At 39.5% G+C, this 18,859-nt stretch overlaps 1 protein-coding gene across 1 annotated transcript in view; it reads right to left on the bottom strand.

The window, feature by feature from the left end:
* Nucleotides 1-809: 809 nt before the first annotated feature.
* The window catches only part of crybg2 (crystallin beta-gamma domain containing 2), a 101,921-nt gene continuing 83,871 nt past the window's right edge, over nt 810-18,859 (bottom strand). Inside the window, exons 8-24 of the mRNA XM_055157455.1 lie at nt 17,603-17,721; nt 14,886-15,144; nt 14,047-14,186; nt 13,461-13,587; nt 12,807-12,842; nt 12,581-12,720; nt 11,194-11,320; nt 10,961-11,115; nt 8,951-9,077; nt 8,805-8,837; nt 8,255-8,367; nt 7,436-7,565; nt 7,033-7,172; nt 6,401-6,524; nt 5,832-5,990; nt 4,384-4,543; nt 810-3,556 (exon numbers count right to left, since the gene is read on the bottom strand). Of these exons, the coding sequence (XP_055013430.1) occupies nt 3,468-3,556; nt 4,384-4,543; nt 5,832-5,990; nt 6,401-6,524; nt 7,033-7,172; nt 7,436-7,565; nt 8,255-8,367; nt 8,805-8,837; nt 8,951-9,077; nt 10,961-11,115; nt 11,194-11,320; nt 12,581-12,720; nt 12,807-12,842; nt 13,461-13,587; nt 14,047-14,186; nt 14,886-15,144; nt 17,603-17,721 (2,178 nt within the window). The 3' untranslated portion in view covers nt 810-3,467. The remainder of the gene's footprint in view (nt 3,557-4,383; nt 4,544-5,831; nt 5,991-6,400; nt 6,525-7,032; nt 7,173-7,435; nt 7,566-8,254; nt 8,368-8,804; nt 8,838-8,950; nt 9,078-10,960; nt 11,116-11,193; nt 11,321-12,580; nt 12,721-12,806; nt 12,843-13,460; nt 13,588-14,046; nt 14,187-14,885; nt 15,145-17,602; nt 17,722-18,859) is intronic.

Raw genomic sequence — 18,859 nt, forward strand, 5'->3', positions numbered from 1 at the left:
CCAAGTTTTCCAGTAATTCTCCAATTTGTCAAAGTCAAGTCTCATATAAAATGTCAGTTTTTTGTACGTATAAACATTATGTAAATAGTATGGACTACATTCATCCAAACTTCAAGGCAAGGAACGTTATCACTAAGCCATCTTCTCATAATACACTTCTTTCCAGCAGCCAGTAGTATATTAAAAATATATTTTTTTGTATTTTATGTTCTCTAAGATGGGCAGGCCTTGTCCCAAGGTGCAGTGTCTCAAAATTGTGCTGTAAGGTAACAAAGAGAACTTTTTCAGTACTGCTCCTAACCTGAGACCAGAACTGTGAATGTTCTTTTCCCATTTTTCCTTTCCTTTTCCTTTCCATTTTTGATCTTGGTTCATCTCTATGTGCTTTTAGAAAAAGTCCAGGTATACCCAAAAGGGAGTTTAGTTGTTGTTTTAGTATTCTCTAAATAATCTCTCACTTGAAGAAACCCATAAAAATCCTTATTATCTAAATTGTATGTATTCTTAAGGTTCTGCAAAGTTTCAATATTCCTTTTATTGCTCAGCAGATTATAATAAATTATATTTTGAAACTTGGACAGTGTTTGCTAATGCGTCCATCGAGTTACCATGGTTACCAATGAACATTTCGCCATTCATATACATGTAGAACACCCCCAGCGTGATGTCATTGTAAAGTTTCAACAAACATAATTCAATTCAAAACACTGGAAAACTTTACTAGCAAGAATCACAATTTTCAGATTTTAAATATTTACTTTACAAAATAATGTCAAGTATTTTTAGACAGAAGTGAAACAGGACACAAAAACATTTTATATTGAACTTTATTTTTATTCATAATTTGAAAACCTCTCCCTTCATATACATTTCAAATACATCTCTGTATAAAATATATTAACATTATAAAGTCGGTACAGCAACACTTGAGTAACATGTTTTTGGATACACTTAAAGCCCATTCAAATATTTGGCCAAGATTTTCACTGTTTTCATTTGACAAAATCCTCTTCTGAAGGCTTGGAACTCAGCTCTCTCCTTTGTAAACAGAATAAGCATCAACTACAAGTGCGTCCATTGTTTTGCATCTGCCCAGAGCCAAACTACGGAGGATACAGGTCTCAATATGGTAAAGGTAAACTCTGGAACTTTTCTGGTGGGTAGTGGAGGGTATACGCCACTGATGATCTCCACGTTACTGCTACACCTGGGATGTTATATGGTAAGCTTGAAGCAGGTCATGAAAGCTCAAAATAAGTGCTAAATTAAGATTTTAGTCGCATAATTGAAAGACCAGCATGTTTTAAAGCCAAACTGCGGAACATTTCAAGCAACGCAAACAGGCACCCCATCAGAAAAGTTGCATGGTAAACCTTTAACATGCAATTCAAAAAATACAAGACAATTTTCCTGCAATTATCACAGACAGACAAAGGCACTCAGAGAAAAATACACAACAACAACTTCATAAAATTACAGTTATGACAATATTTAAAATACAAAGTCTTCCTGACACGTATGTTTTATAATGGTGGTGGATCACAGCTAAAACAGGCCTACAACTGAAGGCACACAGATATTGTACAGAAAAGGAAGTGGCAATGGATTCCCTGAAAGCGTGTGGCATATTTATACAGACAATTATTTATCAACAGTATTTTTATAGAGTTGTATTTATAGATTTATTCAGAGTTCATTTGCAAAAGCAGACAACATACAGGACAAGTCAAAAGTTTGGACACGCCTCCTCATTCAATATTTTCTTCACGCTTACTACTTTCTACTTTTAGTTACGTACGGAAAGACATAAAATAAATGACGTAAGATATACAGAATTGTATAGCAAAGAAAAAAGTCTAATAAGTCAGCAAATTTTTTTTTTATATTTCAGATTCAAATCCTCAAAATATCCACCCTGTGCTGTGGCCTTCTCTCAATGAGGGTGAACATTTGAAATCTACAAGTTTTTGGGTTATTCTGAGTTAGAATTTTGTTTGCAACATTCCGTATGTGTTCATTCATAGGCCACACTACTACGTATTCGAGTCATTTTCTTTGTGGATGCGGTGTTCGTCCACACTAATCCGATTGAAAACGGCTCCAGAGACGGAACGATCTGGTGCCGCCAGCTCCTACGAATTCATCTGAGTACAGATGATCCAGCACTGTGTGTACGTCTGAAAACACTGATACACTGATGTAGTTCTACGCACCACGAAGTAATTGACCGCCAAAACGCTAAGAGTCTAGAATATATGTCCATTCATATCTACGGTCTGTGTATATGACCTGCAGATGTATAATCTCTGAAAAGTTTAACATGAACCATCTCCAACGTGATAAAAACACAAAACGGACTCACCATCAGCAGAACACCCCTTTGTCACAGAAAGAACACTCATATTCCACTGAGTCGTGTCCTTTAGTCCGACAGAAGTTGAACCGCATCAGCGCACAATAGTGAGCTGTTTTTTAAGTGCTTAGTTTATGCAAATGAGCCATGTAGTTTTAGTTTCATTTCTGTAAAACGTAAACAAATATGCTCAAAGGTGTGTGGATAGCGAGGCTTGCGGACACAGAAACGACATGTGTGAACGCAGATCGTTTCTGATACAGTGATACTATGATTTGTTTCAGTGTAAACGTAGCCATAGTTCTGATACTTTTAGTGAGATTCTGCAGCGTAGATAAACTTAAATGAGAAAATGCATCCAAACTTTTGACAAGTCATGTGTGTATCCTGTGTATATATTTAGGGCTGCAACTCATTTCATTTTAGTAGTGACTAGTCCAGTGATTGATTCCATTGCACACTGAGACTTTTTAAATACCTTATCAACTAAATAAATGTTAAAATACGCAGACTGACAGCTTATAGAGAATATTTACGAATAAAGTATAGTATTTATACTTTGCAGCTCATGTTGTCAACATCCTCGGGGGTCTGATGCCAACTTGTTTAAATCCTTTTTGTATTTTTTGTATTTTTTTTTTTTACATTTTCAGACTATCTATGCATGTTTTGTGTCACCATCTGAACATTCTGGCCTAAAAAAATACATACTGCAAAACCTCAGCGTGACGTCACAGCAAAGTATCAGTTGATAAAAATGTGAAATTGTTCATTATTTTTGGACTTTTTTTGATTTAATAATTCCACTTAAGAGTTTGTATAGTCTAGATAATGATTACGAGGTTCAGAATATGACTTTTTTTGTAGTCTACTAGTCATGATCAGTTGATTCATCGGTGCAGCCCTAATACTTTTTAAAAATGAATTCTAAAATACAAACGTAATGGCTGAAAGTACGTTTGAGATTTGAAGAGAGTGCTATGCAAGGAGTAAATGATGAACCTCATGTTGTACTTTGAACGCCCCATCTGTATTTGCAAATAAACTCTATAATATATATTTTACGTTCATATTCCGCAGTATAAGGCGTGTGTGCGATATCGTAAAGGCAGAACTAGAGCATCTCGATCTCCCACTGCTGACTGGGCCGATCCTCGTCTTCATGCATGATCACCACGTGGTCTTTGTCGTACGTTTTCCCTCCTGCACGACAGAAAAAGGGAATGTTAAGGGAAATAGTGACTATGGAAGGATGCACAAGACTTATTTAGAGCAGTGGGTTCCAAAAGGGTTGAGAGATGATAAGCTCAATAAATGATTTCATTTAAGTAATACAATTTCAACTCGATTTCGATACTAAAGAATAGACTCAATACTGATTCTCATACCACAATTGTAATAAGAAACCCTATTTATTTAGATAATGGAATGTGATTTTCAACTTTAAATCTTAGTAAGGCTGTGCAATTAATTGAATTTTGATCGCAATTTCGATTTGTGTGTCAAACAATCTCCAAACTCATATAACCGAGTTGAAACGGTAAAGCTTAACAAAGTTTATTTTCAGATATTTTGTATATAAATAAGTATATTTATTTTTTTTATTAGAGAGATTGTAGAACGGCTGGATAAATAGTTTATTTTGGATACATTTCTGTTTTTCTACCTTATTTCATGTTCAAAGTATATTTTATTCATTTATGTTTTATACATCGCAAAACTGCTCTAAGGTACATATTTGTAGCCTATATTAATTTTCAGTTTGAAAGTTTTGTGTAAATTATCAACAGTTATGGGGTTTTTTTGAGAGAGAGTATTAAGTAGTATTTAGTATTTTCTTTTATGTTCTCATGTGGTCTTATATCTGTATAATCCCTCAGTGGTCCAGGTAGGTTCCACAGTGGTCCATGAGTGTTTGGATACCAGTTTTAACACTGATTATTATCTGATTTGCGACCAGAGGTACTATCCCACCAAACCAAATGATAAAAAAAAAAAAAACTGGCATCATGTGCGTGTATGGGCAGTACCTTTGATGTCCAGGACCATGCCGGCGAAGGTAAGGCTGGTCACGAGGCCTTTCATCTGGGCCGTCCAGCTCTGGATGGGCTGCCTGTTCTCAGACCACAGGACCACTTTAGCTCCAGGCTCCACATTCCCCATCACCTGCAGGCTCATGGTGGGCGACAGCTGCAGGTACACAAATACACGGGGATTAACATGAGGAGAATGTATATGTATATATTATAATACATTATGCTTTTATGTCTTTTTATTGAATAGTCAAGTAAAAGTTAAAATAATTCTGTAAGATCAGGGTAGAGTCAGGCAGATCACAAAAGCAGTACATGACCCATATGACACTAGCATGTAAAAAAAAAGGTCAGTTTCACTTTAAAACGCCTCCTATTTAAAGCCGTGGTATGTAACTTTCTGGAAGTGTCACATCGCCTGCATGTTTCTATTGAAATAGAAAGTTAGAACCATACTTTCATTCACACATTGTCCATGGAGATAAACAAGTTTTGTCCCATATTGTAGACTATTATTACCAAAGGAACAACATTTCCATGGAAACAAGCAGGAATAGGTCAGGTCTGTGGAGATGCAAGCCCACTCACAGTAAGGACACATGTTTTCCTACTTAAGGTTAGATGCTCAATGTAGTAACATGTTTTAAACGACTTCTGGATGTTAGCTGAAATGTCTTGAAAACAGTGATTTCGGCCACAAGTGTCCTGATGACTACCTCTGAAACCTTCTCTACCTAACTGACTGGCAGAAAGTGGCGATGGAGGACACAGCTTCACGAGAATCAGGAGGGTGCACCATGCAACTTCCCTGGAAGTCACTGGATGGATGGACAAAGCCAGGACTTTAATGACAACTGAAACCATCCTGTCGGGATTCAGAAAGGCTGGAATAATTCTAACTAGAACTGAATCTGACAACAGCTACACAGAAGAGGAAGCAGCGCTCTGTTTACCTCTGGAGGTCACAGAGTGGCTCAGAAGTGACACCGAGGATGAAGAATTCAATGGATTTAGTGATTTGGAGTGAGATGGAGAGTTTAGTATAAAGAACAGAACAAGTTTACCATAGTTACCTGAAGAACTGTTCATATGTGGTGTTAACAGTCTGTTGTTCTCTCTTCTATTGTTATTACTAGAACTTCACTTTCAACATGAAATGTTGGTTCTTGGTCTCTGATTTTATAAAATAGATTTCCTTCAAAAAGTGCAACTTATATTCCGGTGCAACTTATATATGTTTTTTCTTCTTCATTACGCATTTTTTAGCTGGTGCGACTTACAGTCCGAAAAATATTATACATCTCTGTTACTTCTATAACTACTACCACAACTTCATTATAGAAAAAATAATTATTCAGACAATCAGTGCTCCAGATATTGCTTACTGCTACTTCTTGTACTGAATACTTCTATACAGTATTTATTCCCTGTATTGTTTGCAGTACCTTGTTCTTGATGAGTCCGGCCTCGTAGTACCAGATGTCACTCATCGGCTCCACCTCTGGCGTCACCACGACTCTGCCCGACTTCATCTCCTCTACTCCCCCCTGCACAGAGAGGTAGTGCCCCCGCTCCCGGCTCTTCACACGGAACAGGCTGCGCTTCTGTAAACAACAAAGTTAAAGGTAATATTCACTGACAATATATTAAGCGGTATATTCCTGTGGTTTAGACTGGCTAAAAGAACAAAAATACTACTGTGAGATTTTAGAAGCACAGGCTGGAAACATGCAAACTCCACACCGAAACTCCCAGGCTGCTCAGGAGTTACTGTGAGTCACCATGTTTGAGGATGCACTGGGAATTGGACCTTGTTACTATAAAATATTATTTTCAACCAGTTAATTTCAGTTTTGAATGAAAAAATAATAATCTAAGTCTAGAGCAAGACACTTAACTAAAGTGTCTGTGTACACTGGTGTATGAATGTGTGTGAGTGAAGTGAATGGGACGATGGTTCCTTGATGTAAAGTGCTTTGAGACCAGCACAGGTAGAAAAACACAGAAAACTGACCTGTCTCACTGGGTACATGGAGCCGATGGTCTGCATGGTGCTGAACTTGGGCCAGTTTGTGATTTCTATGGGCTCCAGGAGGAACTGGCGCCCCCTGTAGTTACTGTGCTCACATATCACCCAACTGGAAAACAATACAGATGTATAGAGTTTAGTAATTTTAGTCATTAATAGCATTGTTTAAAGGAGGTATTCTTATAATGTTGGTAAATTGAAGATGTGTATAGTTTCAGTGCGCCCTCTGGTGGTGTTTTGGACAAATTAAATTAAAATGTAATGGCATAGTTTCTGTAATTTCTGTCCATGTACAATAAAATAAAAAGACATAATTACTTGTTTTTGAAAATAAAAATTCAAAAGTGAGTCAGATTAGGAGGAGAAGTAGAACTTGCTCGGTCATAAATATAGTATATCTAAAATTACAGTACAGGTGCTCTTCAAGGGTTAATCTCTTTCCAAAATGTGGCCCTTACTTAATATAAAAATGGGCTAAGACTTAAATTTATTAGCCATATCACCATCCATAGACAGAAAAATGCATAACAGTTACATGTGCATGGTTTCTTTTTTTAATTACAGCAGATATATACTTTTTTTTGTTTTGAATGTAAAAAAAACCTAATATTTCTCACCATCCGCTGTTGACGCGCACAGACAGGACGTGGTTGTTGTAGCCTTCTTCCACTAAACTGAAGATCTCCGTTTCCGTGGTGATTTCTTTGCCCTCCAAACACTCCAGACCGAACAGCGAGATGGACGGGACTGATAACGTCTGAGGAGAAATAAACACAAGACAACAAAATGAGACTCTTTTTAAAAAAAAAATTAATTTAGCACAGTTTCTTTAAGGTTTAATCGATTTCTGTTTTCAATGTAAAAATAAATAAATCAGAACGATTTAAAATATTTTAACTGCCAAAATAACTAAAAGGTGAATTAACAAAATTACTATCAAAAAGGTTGAAAAAAGGTTCCTGGATGAATTTATTTATTTATTTATTATTTTTCTAATGTAAACAGTTGCAGAATACTGACCACTGGCACAGCCTTGACCGAGCGCAGGTAGCAGGTGGCAGGGCATCCCATACTGGTGAGGTTTGGATAGTCTCCCTCTGACAACACGTACATGTTTCCCTGGAACTGTTTGTTCTCATACAACACCCAGCTGAAAGCACAATACAACCAAAAACTTAGAACACAATGATATAGTGTGGATTTGAACATTTTAACAAGATAGGGGGACATTTTGTGCCTTCATAACAAGCAATTCACATAGAAATGAAAAGGAACTGTATGTAAGATTTAGAGTTTAAATTCATAAACATGACCTGTGTCCCCAAATAAAAACTAAACATCTAATCAAAATATAGTTAAAATGCCTGCCCAGATCACGCAATTGTGATTTGAATTTGAGCTCTTTAGACCAATGCCTGTGGCCTTAACAAGTCACCAAAGAAACAGGAAATGGTGTTTTTTTGTGGCATGTCAAAACTGAGCTCATTTGGACCAAACCCTAGGGACCTGAATCTTTTTGCACACACCCAAGTCAAAACGGTGGCACATTTTTGGTCCAATATGGCTGACTTCCTGTTCGTCATAGGCCTGCACAGTGATTGGCTTTTTTGCTTGTCTGGTTGAGTTCTATCACTGTTCTGAGTTTCATGAAGCTACGCCAAAATATGCATCTCAGCTGCCCATTCATTTGATACCCGGTTTGGGGACTTTTCATCGACGTTCAGTGGGTCAAAAATGCGATTATATGTGGGGAAAAAGAATAATAAAGAAACCAATAAAGAACAATACCCCTCGCCAGTAACGAAGTTAATGGTGAGTTCCAAATATCTCATATCTCACCTGCCACCCACCACTCTACAGGACTTGGGGAGTAACTTGTCCGATAGCGCCTCCTTGGTGCGGTCGATGGCAAGGCACTGGCCTTGGAAATCTGGTTCATTGTACAATAATATCTGCAGAGAACAGAAATCTTACATTTAAATATATTTAAAATAACAAAAAAAGACATTTGACATTGAGGAGAGGGTCAGATGGAGCAGAGGATGATGTAGTGGAGAGGATCAGACGAAGTGGAAGAGCACAGGAGAGGGTCAGATGGAACAGGGGTGAAGGTCAGGCGGAGCAGAGGAGAGGGTCAGACGGAGCAGAGGAGAGGGTCAGACAGAGCAGAGGAGAGGGTCAGACGGTGCAGAGGAGAGGGTCAGACAGAGCAGAGGAGAGGGTCAGACGGAGCAGAGGAGAGGGTCAGGCGGTGCAGAGGAGAGGGTCAGGCGGTGCAGAGGAGAGGGTCAGGCGGAGCAGAGGAGAGGGTCAGACGGAGCAGAGGAGAGGGTCAGACGGAGCAGAGGAGAGGGTCAGAGGATTTGCTAAAATGCTCAACAACACATACCTGATTCCTATTTGTTGTGCTGTCTCTTGGAATCTAAAAAACAAACATTACAGATTAGATTAGATTAGATTAGATTAGATTAGATTATGTAAATGAACATGTATTTGTAGATTGAATTTTGAAGTATAATTTCTCAGGACGCTCACAGGTAGAATGGGCTGTACGGAGCAGATGCGGCTGTCCAGAGAGCCCCAGTCTGCAGAGGTGTTGTAAAAACCTTTCTCCAAAATGTACTGGTGCCCTGAGAAGTCCACATGGGAATACGCCACCCACCTGAGGAGAAAAACAAAACAAAACAAAACAAACTTAGAACTACTGGAATACTGCTAAGTACCAGTATTACTTTTACGCGCAGTTGCATGCAGATGTCAAGTATTTTCCTACTGCATGTATTTGAGGAGATGGAAACTCTGTGTTGTAGCTGCACTGGGTCGCACAGATGAAATGAGGTTTCATGAATTTTTATGTTTACCTCCAGGTCTCAACAATATTCGATGTAATTTTGAACTACCAACCTTCAGTTTAGTGAGCAAACATCATAACTGACTGTTTTGACAGACAATTGTTTGAAAATATGAGGCTAATTCTAATTTATAGGAGCAACAGTGGTTAGAAAAGTAGTCCCTCAACCCAAAAGTCAGCTGTCCTGTGGCAAGACACTTAACCCACCAGACTGGCAGCTTCACTTCTGTCAGTCTGCCGCAATGGTGCAAAATGGAGCTTGCAAAGTAAAAAATGGTGTGTGCAGTTTGTGTGTGTGGTTCAAGCAATTTATTCTTGGAAAATGTATGTACAGTGGTCCCTCATTTATTGCAGGCGGTTACATTCTAAAAATTATAAATCCGCGAAGTAGTAAACTTTATATTTTACAATTATTATATTTTACAATTATTATATCTGTTTTAAGGCTGTAAAACCCCTCAACATCACACACTTCATACACTTTTCTCAGACAGGACAGTTACCTAACCCTTTTTGAATCCTTCTTAAAACTTATTGCTGCTGTCGTCCTTATGTTATTTTCCGAATATTCGTTTATTCCGTAATGGAGCCTGCAGCGCAGAGTCGTTCATGGGTCCATTTTTGGAGTCCTGCACTCGCTCAGTACAGCACCACACCCGCCCCGAGATTATATCAAACTTTTGCGCTGCATACACCACGGACTAAACCACTACTAAACCAGAACTAACCTAGGACTGAAGAGGAGGAATAAACCAAGACTGAATTAGGACTAAACCAGGACTAAACCAGAACTGAACCAGGAGTCATGGGGGTGACTGCAGGAGAAAGGACCAGTGTTCCGGCGCAGAGGTTTACCCGGAACTACCTGTCTGCATACCCGCCCGTAAAATTCCAGAATGTTAAAACCCGCCCGTTTCAGCAACTATTTGCCCGCACCCGACCCGGTGCAGGACTCTGCTATAGCCGCGTAACTTCTACCTTCCTTCAGCATGTCCAAAAGTCCAACTTTTTGTGCGATTGTTAGCATCTTCCTCTGTCTTTTGGGTGCGACCGTGGGAGCCTTTGTGAGTGCAGAACGTTTTGTCAACATTGTGGGTTTTGTAGAGGAGAAAATTTCTTCAGAATCACACTGCTAGAGATCAAACATTTATGTAAATTTGGCAGCTGAACACATTCTGTACTGTACAGGAGACACAGCATGGAGGAGACTGATTGACAATGGTCTCCAGTTCCTTAGCCAATCAGGAAGCAGGGGGAGGAACACAATGCATTGTGTTCATTACACAACGTTCATTGTGTAAAAAAAATTGAACACAATTGTAAAAAAAAAAAAAAAAAAAAGCATGCAAAATTGCACTAAAAAAAAACAACGAGACCGCAAAAGGTGAACCGCGATATAGTGAGGAACGACTATATTATTTTTTTCTGCTGCAAAACTCTGTGTAAATGAGAACACAGCATCAGTATCAGTATTTTCTCTGCCTCAAATTTGTGCATTGTGGCAAAACTGGCTTCTTTTGAATTTTCATTAGGTCTCATTAGGTCTGTGTGTTAAATGTGTAGCTTTTCAGAGACAAAAACCAAAACTGCACTTGCTTTTTTCTGCACTACAGTGTGTACTGTGCATTTCACCCTCGTGCATACTCTCAGTAAATTGTCTCTGTGCATTGTCCTGTTTGCAGTGTCAGACTCACGCTCCACTGAGGACTTGGATGGAGCGGGTGGACGTCTTAAACCCATACAGTTCTACATCAGGAATGGCCTCCGTCACTTCAAACGTGTTTTCCTCCTGCTCCCCTTGCTCCTCATCCGGCTGTTCAAACATCACCATCACAGGGTCCGTCAGGTCCTACAGGAGAGGGTGTTAAATATAAGTCTTAACTCCTGTGGAAGAAATTATATTTGTCCATGTTGTAGTGTGACTCACCGCTCGTATGACGCGCACAGACCTCAGCTCAGCGTCACAGCCGCCCCACACCCTCCAGTCCTGGTAGTCCCCCTCCTCCAGAAGATATTGGTGCCCACGGAAGCCTTCCTTCTCATAGCCCACCCAGCTGGGAGAGAGAGCAGAGCAGTTAATATCACTGTATAGCATTGTTTAGAACAGGGGTGCTCAATACGTCGATCGCCGTGTCTCGTCTCGGACTCGCGTTTGGACTCGGTCTTGTCTCTCACTCAAGGTCTGACACTCAACAAGTGTGATCATATTTCATTACGGCCGCTGCTGTTGGCAGTAAACTTGTAGCGGGGTGCAGGAGCGTGTGGGGCGTCTCAGTGCAGCCTGTGCGCTCAGTGCAGCCCGCGGAGACTCTACGGCACATCACAAATACACACGCTCCCTATGCACGGCTTGCCCCTTCCACAGTGTGCGCTGATTAGAAGAGTAAGACGAAACGTGAAGCAAAAACCAGTCTAAATTTGTGTTACAGTGTTGGCACAAAGCAGGTCTACAGCATAGAGCAGATCTACAGAACAGACCTACTGCCACATTTGGCTGAAGTTTGTCTAACAAAAGTGCACAAATGCATCTGTGTTTGTCACGATGTGTGTTTGGTTTGGTAAATGTGCAGAGGCTGGTAAAAATCACTGCAAAACCAGAAAAGAATGCAACTCCAGTTTGGAACTTTAAAAAACAGGTTTAAAAATCTTCCTTCACTTTTTTCACAGTTTTGTGTAAAGTGCCAGAGGAAGTTCTCTTAAAGAAGAGGTTCTCAAACTGTGGGTGAGGGTCCAAAAAAAGGGCACAGAGTGTTTCAGTGCAGTTTGCTTGGCTTTGTATTGGGTAAATCTTTATGATTTGGTCATTTTGTAAGTAGCTCGCATGCTGAAAAAGTGTGAGCACCCCTGGTTTAGAACTTCTGCGGCAATTCTTCTAAGACCTGGACCAGCCCTAGTTTAGACCTGGTTGGACAAGGGCACCAAATGTTACATATGTAGATTCCATAACCTTTTCCTTGCAACCATCAACAAGGAGCAAAACTAAACAAATATACACAATAGTTTTGACTATATTACCTTTATTTTCTTGAATGAATGTTTAAACTGTTAAAAAACTGTGCTAAATTGTTGTTTTGGACGGAATTTTGTACATTAATGACATAAAAGTATTCCATTTTAGAACTCAGCTCTAATCCTTGGAATGAGTAACCTTTTTACAACTCTTGTCTGCAAACTGCCACTTAAATGATGTAAAACTATGATAAATATTTACCACAGGTACACACACTAAATAAACATGTATTTATACTACATCCTGTGCCCTTTGACCCCAGGGCCTTTAAACAGGTGTATCTCCAGGTATAAGCAGCACTCACATTCCTCCCACGACCTTGAGTGAGCACACGTTGTGCATGAACGCCTGCTGTCCCCTCTCTGTCCTCGTCATGAAGTCTTTGGCGTTTGTGGTGATGGTTCTGGATTTCCCACAGAAATACGGCTTCTCATAGACGACAATCTGCAAACGCACACGCACACAGGCAGGGGGCAGTGTTACATACAGACATACACTCGTATAGACTGAAGTAGGAAGCTTTTACTCACCGTTGGTTCTCCCATGTTTTCCACCCGGGGCTCTCCCTGTAAATTACAAAATTATTATGACTTGAATGGATCTGTCATCTACAAAAATTTATTCATAAACAACTTTCTTCCACATCGTAAAAGACATGAATAACAGGTTATGAATGAGAAACATTCACCAGCTTATGTTGAGAGAAAGTGTTGGTAAACATGTGGTTTTGGCACTAGGCTCTTCCTGTTCACTGGAGTTCATCTCAAGTAGAAAACATGACAATATCAGCTAAAACTAGTTTGAGGAAACATGGATTGCCTACTGCAGACAGGATTCCTTTGGACCAGACTCCAAGTTTAAAGTTATTAAGGCCTCACGAGGGTGGGTCTCATCTCTAGATCTTGAGCTATTCTTCGTCAGGACATTAACTGGAGGATTTGACCTACTGTGCATGTTTTGGGCTGATGGGAGAAACCTGAGTGCCCAGAGGAAACCCACTGACACACAGGGAGAACATGCAAACTCCACACAGAAAGACCCACTATGACCCTCCCTGTGACCTTCTTGCAGCAAAACTCAAATGCTAGTCACTGAGCCACTGTACACAATTTAATTTAGAGCACCCCTCAGAAGACGCACGTTATTTTGAACATAATCAAACTATGAAATAAAGCCGTTCTCACTATTTTGAGCGGGTGCAGAGACCCAACATACGGCTGCTCCACTCCCCAGGCCTTTGGGTTTGAGTAACCTCCGACCTCCAGGACCCGAGGGATGCCCTGGAAGAACGGCTGAGAGTACACCAGCCACCTGCAGGGGGAGACACAGGGCACAAGAGGTTTGTTTAAAGAGGACACATTATGAAATCTTAGCTTTTAGTTTTCCCTTACTCAGACATGCACTTTGAAAATCTCACTTTTCACCTACCCCCTATGTCCACCCAAAACTCTGTACTTAGTTGTGATTTTTTAAAGAAATTCAAACTCCATAGGGTTCAAAAAGTTCCATAACTATTTTTCAACAATAAAACAAGTAACTGAAAATCTGTGAAGTGTCACTATGCAGAGCTACTCAGGTCTGCAGTTTTGAAAAAGAAGTCAATAGACCTGTTTCAGTTTTTAAGCCGTTTCAGAAGAGCAATGCTACTTATAATGAACACGTTTTATAATAAGGATCTACATATGTTATAGTTTACTAGTAAATATCTCCAAAAGCACAAAACGTTGTCTTAAAAGTAAAACTCGAAATATGGTTGTGATGTTGACTTACAGGCCAGCATTGATGATGATTGAGTTTGCTTTGATGGGGAAACCAAAGATCCGAGCGTCTTCTGAAGTGTCTCTGAAAACCACCTTCTTCCCCTCTGCGTTCTCCTCTGGGAACAGACTAATCTCTGGAACACTGTAGTCCTGAAATACCCAAAACAACAGGTATTTAGACGGACATAAAGGTGCACTGCTCGTCTTTATGGACATGTTATTGCCTGAAATGTTACACAATATGGCATTAAAGTCATTTGTCTCCACAGAGGCGAGCGGGGACGCCAACATGCCACGTTATAGGGTAGATCTGTGGAGAGGCAATCCCGCTTTCACCATGTTTTAAGGCAATAAAAACACCTGAAACTATGTAAATACTAGAGACGTTTAAGGCCATATTTTGTAACATTCAAAAGCATCTCCATGGGGACAAGGAGGTGGAAAAATTACATTGTGTATCTTTAAAGGCAGCAAACCCATTTGAAACATATTTTTAAATAACACAAAAGCTGCAATAAGTAAATTCCACAATTAAAAACACACTATAGTTCAATTTAACACTTTTGGAACCAATTATTCCATTCATTTTCATTGCCAGTCAACAATGATCAATTACTTTTACCCCATTTTATTATATATTTGCATCAATTGTAAATATTAAAATAATTTACTGCATTGGCCACTTGTGAATGTGAGTGTGAATGTGAATAATGCATGAAACTGTAAAGTGGTTTTGAACATCTGGATAAGTGATACATAAGACTGATTATTATTATTATTATTATTATTATTATTATTATTACTACTATTATTTAAGATACTCTAACAGTGGATATTTAGCGCACTTACTCTGACCACTCGCCGAATGGACCCGATCACACACCTCCGGACTTTCTTATCCTCTGTTGGCGAATCAGTTGTTTCCTGTTCTCCGTTTGTTTCGTTCATGTGCCCTCCATTCACCTGCCCGTTCACCTGTCCGTTCATCTGTCCGTTCACCTGCGGCATCTGCTCTTCCATTGGACCAAAAGGATTCGTCAGCTCAATCTCGCCCTCGTCCAGAGCGATCTTCTCTCCTTTAAAATCAGGCTTTTCGTACAGCACCCATCTGTGAACACAAGGGGGCAGTGCGGTCAGACACACGTGAATCAGGAAAGATGTAACTGAAAAAGTCCCCAAGAATTGTATGTATTTTAACACATTCTGCTGTTTCAGATTTTTTGTTTTTGATCAGTATAATTAAAATAAGAACGACCACTCATTTCCACACATTTGTATTCAATGAAATGAATTTTCATCTTTGCTGATAAAGTCATGGATATAATGTGCTCTACTTCTCACGTGTTGAGTTCTGCATGCGTCAGAAGTGTCAAAATCCAAAGGTTCAAATCAGAATCATTGTATAGTCATTCAGTATGGCTAAATAAAGTGTTTTGGTCAGATATATTCAAACAGGTATCATACTGCAATAGTTGGTTTGAGGATATGCTACATTAGAATGTGCATATGAACATATTTAGTCAAACTATTCTCAAAAACAATCAATAGTCAGTTATGTTTTCACAAACTTGCAATGCCATATTTTTAAATGTGTTTTCTATAAAGTCTTATTTTATTGTAGCCTAAACAATCTGTACATCTTTACATTCTATGTAATCTAAGAGATTAGGATGGATTAGTTTTTGAGGGTGACTCTTCTGTCCAGTGAGATGGCAAATGCCCATTCTGGGACATCTGCAGAAATGTTTCTGTACATTATACTAATACAGTAAAAAAAAAAAAAAAAACATTATAATCAAAAGTCAAATCAAGATCGGACACCAAAATAACATCTGAAAATTGTCAGAATCAGTTAATTGAAATATTAATTTAGTTTTAGTCTGAAGTCTTTACACTAAACACAGACGATCAATAAAGTTTAACCTCACTTCTGTCAGTCTGTCCCAGGACAGCTGTGGCTACAATAGCATCTGACCACCACAAAGTGTGAAGTGAATGAATAATGCTCTGTAAAGCATCCAAAAAAATTATTATATAAATCGGACCCATTATTATTTTGATTTGTTTTGACTGAACATGTGGAAACTCTGAGCGGTCGATTAGAGATTGAGATTAGAGATTTCAGTAGAAAAGTTTAAACCCATCAAAACTGCCCCTTTGATTTTGTGTTGTATTCTTTCCTCCTCTCTCTCTCACGTGTGCATAGGAGCTCTGTGGGTGTGTGCACTATTCGAGGCATGCATCTGAAACAACGTGGATCAATAGAGTTTTGTTTTGACAAAGCATCTGTAATCTGAGCAGTGTTTAATGACAGAGTCAGATTTCTGAAGAAGCCGAGCTTGGTAAAGTGGTAAAACAAGAAGTGGTTTGATTGGGAGGTGATGACACAAGGAATAAACAGATAAATAAACACAACAATACTGCAAATGTGTATGCTTTTCCTCAAGGTATATTCAAAACAGAAGCAAAGCATTGTGGGAACACCTGTGACAAATCAATATGCAAATGACCGCACCCTCCCAGAGATACACAATGTGTTAACTAAAAAAAAGGTTCCTTTCTGTCCTCTGAATCACTTTTTTAGTATCGATACCTGCTCAAATGAGGATCTAGTTAATCTAGTTAATATCTTGACATAGGCCATGTATGACATATAGGAGCAAATGATGATCATGATAAAGAGCACTGAAACTGCATCAGTTACAGAAACTTCAGGGCATTTGAGCTACCTGTAAATATGAATGTATTTTCATTAAACATTAAAGACCACAATTTCTTCTCAATTGGAGCATTTTGGGAAGGTCACACCATATGATTTTAAAAGTTCATAAGTAAGGACCACCGTAAGGTCCCATCCACACTAGTATGTATTTGAGTCATTTTCGTCCACACTAATCCAATGGAAAACGGCTCCAGAGACGTTGCCACCAGCTCCCACGAATTCATCTGAGTACAGATCTGATCCGTGTATGGATGCTTGAAAACGTTGATATGCTGATGTAGGAGCTCTAGTTGCATCCTAATTGGACCATGTCACTATGACTATGACACTATGACCCACGTGACATCGTGACGATGTCGCCAGGCTAGGCATGTGACTAGCAGGCAGTATTACTGTGTGGATACGGGAGGGCTTTGATTGCGGACACAGAAACGACAGGTCTGGGCACAAGTTTCTGATACGGTGATTTGTTTCAGTGTAAACATAACCTAATAAGTAGCTCTTAGGGTCAAAGTACACTGTGTACTGCCTGCATATAAGTATCGGCACTTAGCAGACATTTTATCTGTTGTGAACCAGATAGTAAGGCTTTTGCAGTGTTAGCATGCTAGTTATTATTGTGACAGTAAACTCCACACTGGCTTCTGAAAGTTGTGAAAAGCTCTTATAAACTCATCGTGGTGGATAATTAGGATGCTTTAGGATGCATAAGGTTAGTGAGGAATAACTTTGGCCCCACTGCAAACTGTTTCAAACTAACTAGCCCTGTTTTCATATTCTTAAGACAGTAAAAATCAAGTACAGCACCTTTAACTGTCCATGCACACTGTAGTTTCTCACTCACCCTCCTCTCAGCACTCTGATGGAGATGGTTTCCTCCAGCTCCCACGAAGTCGCGTCCACAACATCACCGCGAATTTCAGTCCTCTGTCCACACATGCCGGCGCGGTCAAACAGATACATCTGCAAAACAAAACATGAAGAAAAAGCATTAAGAACTGCTCATTGAAAACACTTCAAAACGAGACGCAGAGCAATAAAATTTAATAATATGCGAAATGTGTTTAAATGGGACGTACGCCAAGAATGTGGTTTTGCATTGTTCAAAGACGGTTGAGCAAATTTAAATTGAGATGCTGGATATGTGTGCATAAGTGATGGCAGAGTGCTGAAAGAAGGGTAAGCTAGTCTGTCACCGTCTCCAAAGCTCAAAATGGTCTGTTCCACTTTGTGATGTCATGAAGCGGTACTTTTCAGGTTAACAGCTATATTTTACCTTCTGTTGAGTAGACATTGGCAATTCCAGGTTTGAAATGATCCAAATGATTCTAGTGAAGGTGTATGGAGTTTAAAAACACAGTGGAGCATTTCCTGTATTACCACATGACATCACAAGGTGGAGCAGAGTGTTTTCTGTTTGATAGAAGAACTCAGCATAAATCTGCAGAGTTTGTATATTAAATGTGTGTGTGACGAGTAAACAACATGAAAACATAGATCAGAAAATAGAGTAATAGGGGCCCTTTAGAGGTACACTATATAAAGTTCCGAGTGTACTACAGCTTGTCACCATGGAGATGCTATTGCTTTGTCTGGAATGTTCCAAAGTATAGCATTATACTCCTCTATCTCCATGAAAATGTGACTCTACAAGGCCAAGCTACCGGTCAGGTCTGAGGAGATGCAGTCCAGTTCACAGTAAGAATAAGCCCTTTCTGAGTATTATAACCACTGAACCATTGAATAAATGCCATATTGTGGAACATTCCAGGTGAAGCAATGACAGCTCCATTAAGAAAAGCAGGTAGCAGATACACCACTAAAAAAGTTACACACCGATTCTTTCATTTCTCATTCATTGTATCAGTAATTAATAGGGGTGTAACTGTACATGTATTCATGCCGAACTGTTTCAATACGGGACGTTTGGTTTGGTGCAGGGCTGTGCACGAGTGAATTCACACAATGTGTGTGTTTACATTCTGCCACTACATGTGTAGCTACAGTGTCTCCCTCAGTGCTTTATAGTTAGGGCGGCCACCTTGACAAACAAATGCCTCCCGCCTTGACTACTTCCCTCCAAACCACGTAAATCCTCGCA

Source organism: Boleophthalmus pectinirostris, unplaced genomic scaffold (genome assembly GCF_026225935.1).
Source record: "Boleophthalmus pectinirostris isolate CB_2022bp ecotype Guang Dong unplaced genomic scaffold, ASM2622593v1 HiC_scaffold_21, whole genome shotgun sequence".
NCBI classification, from domain to species: Eukaryota; Metazoa; Chordata; class Actinopteri; order Gobiiformes; family Gobiidae; genus Boleophthalmus; species Boleophthalmus pectinirostris.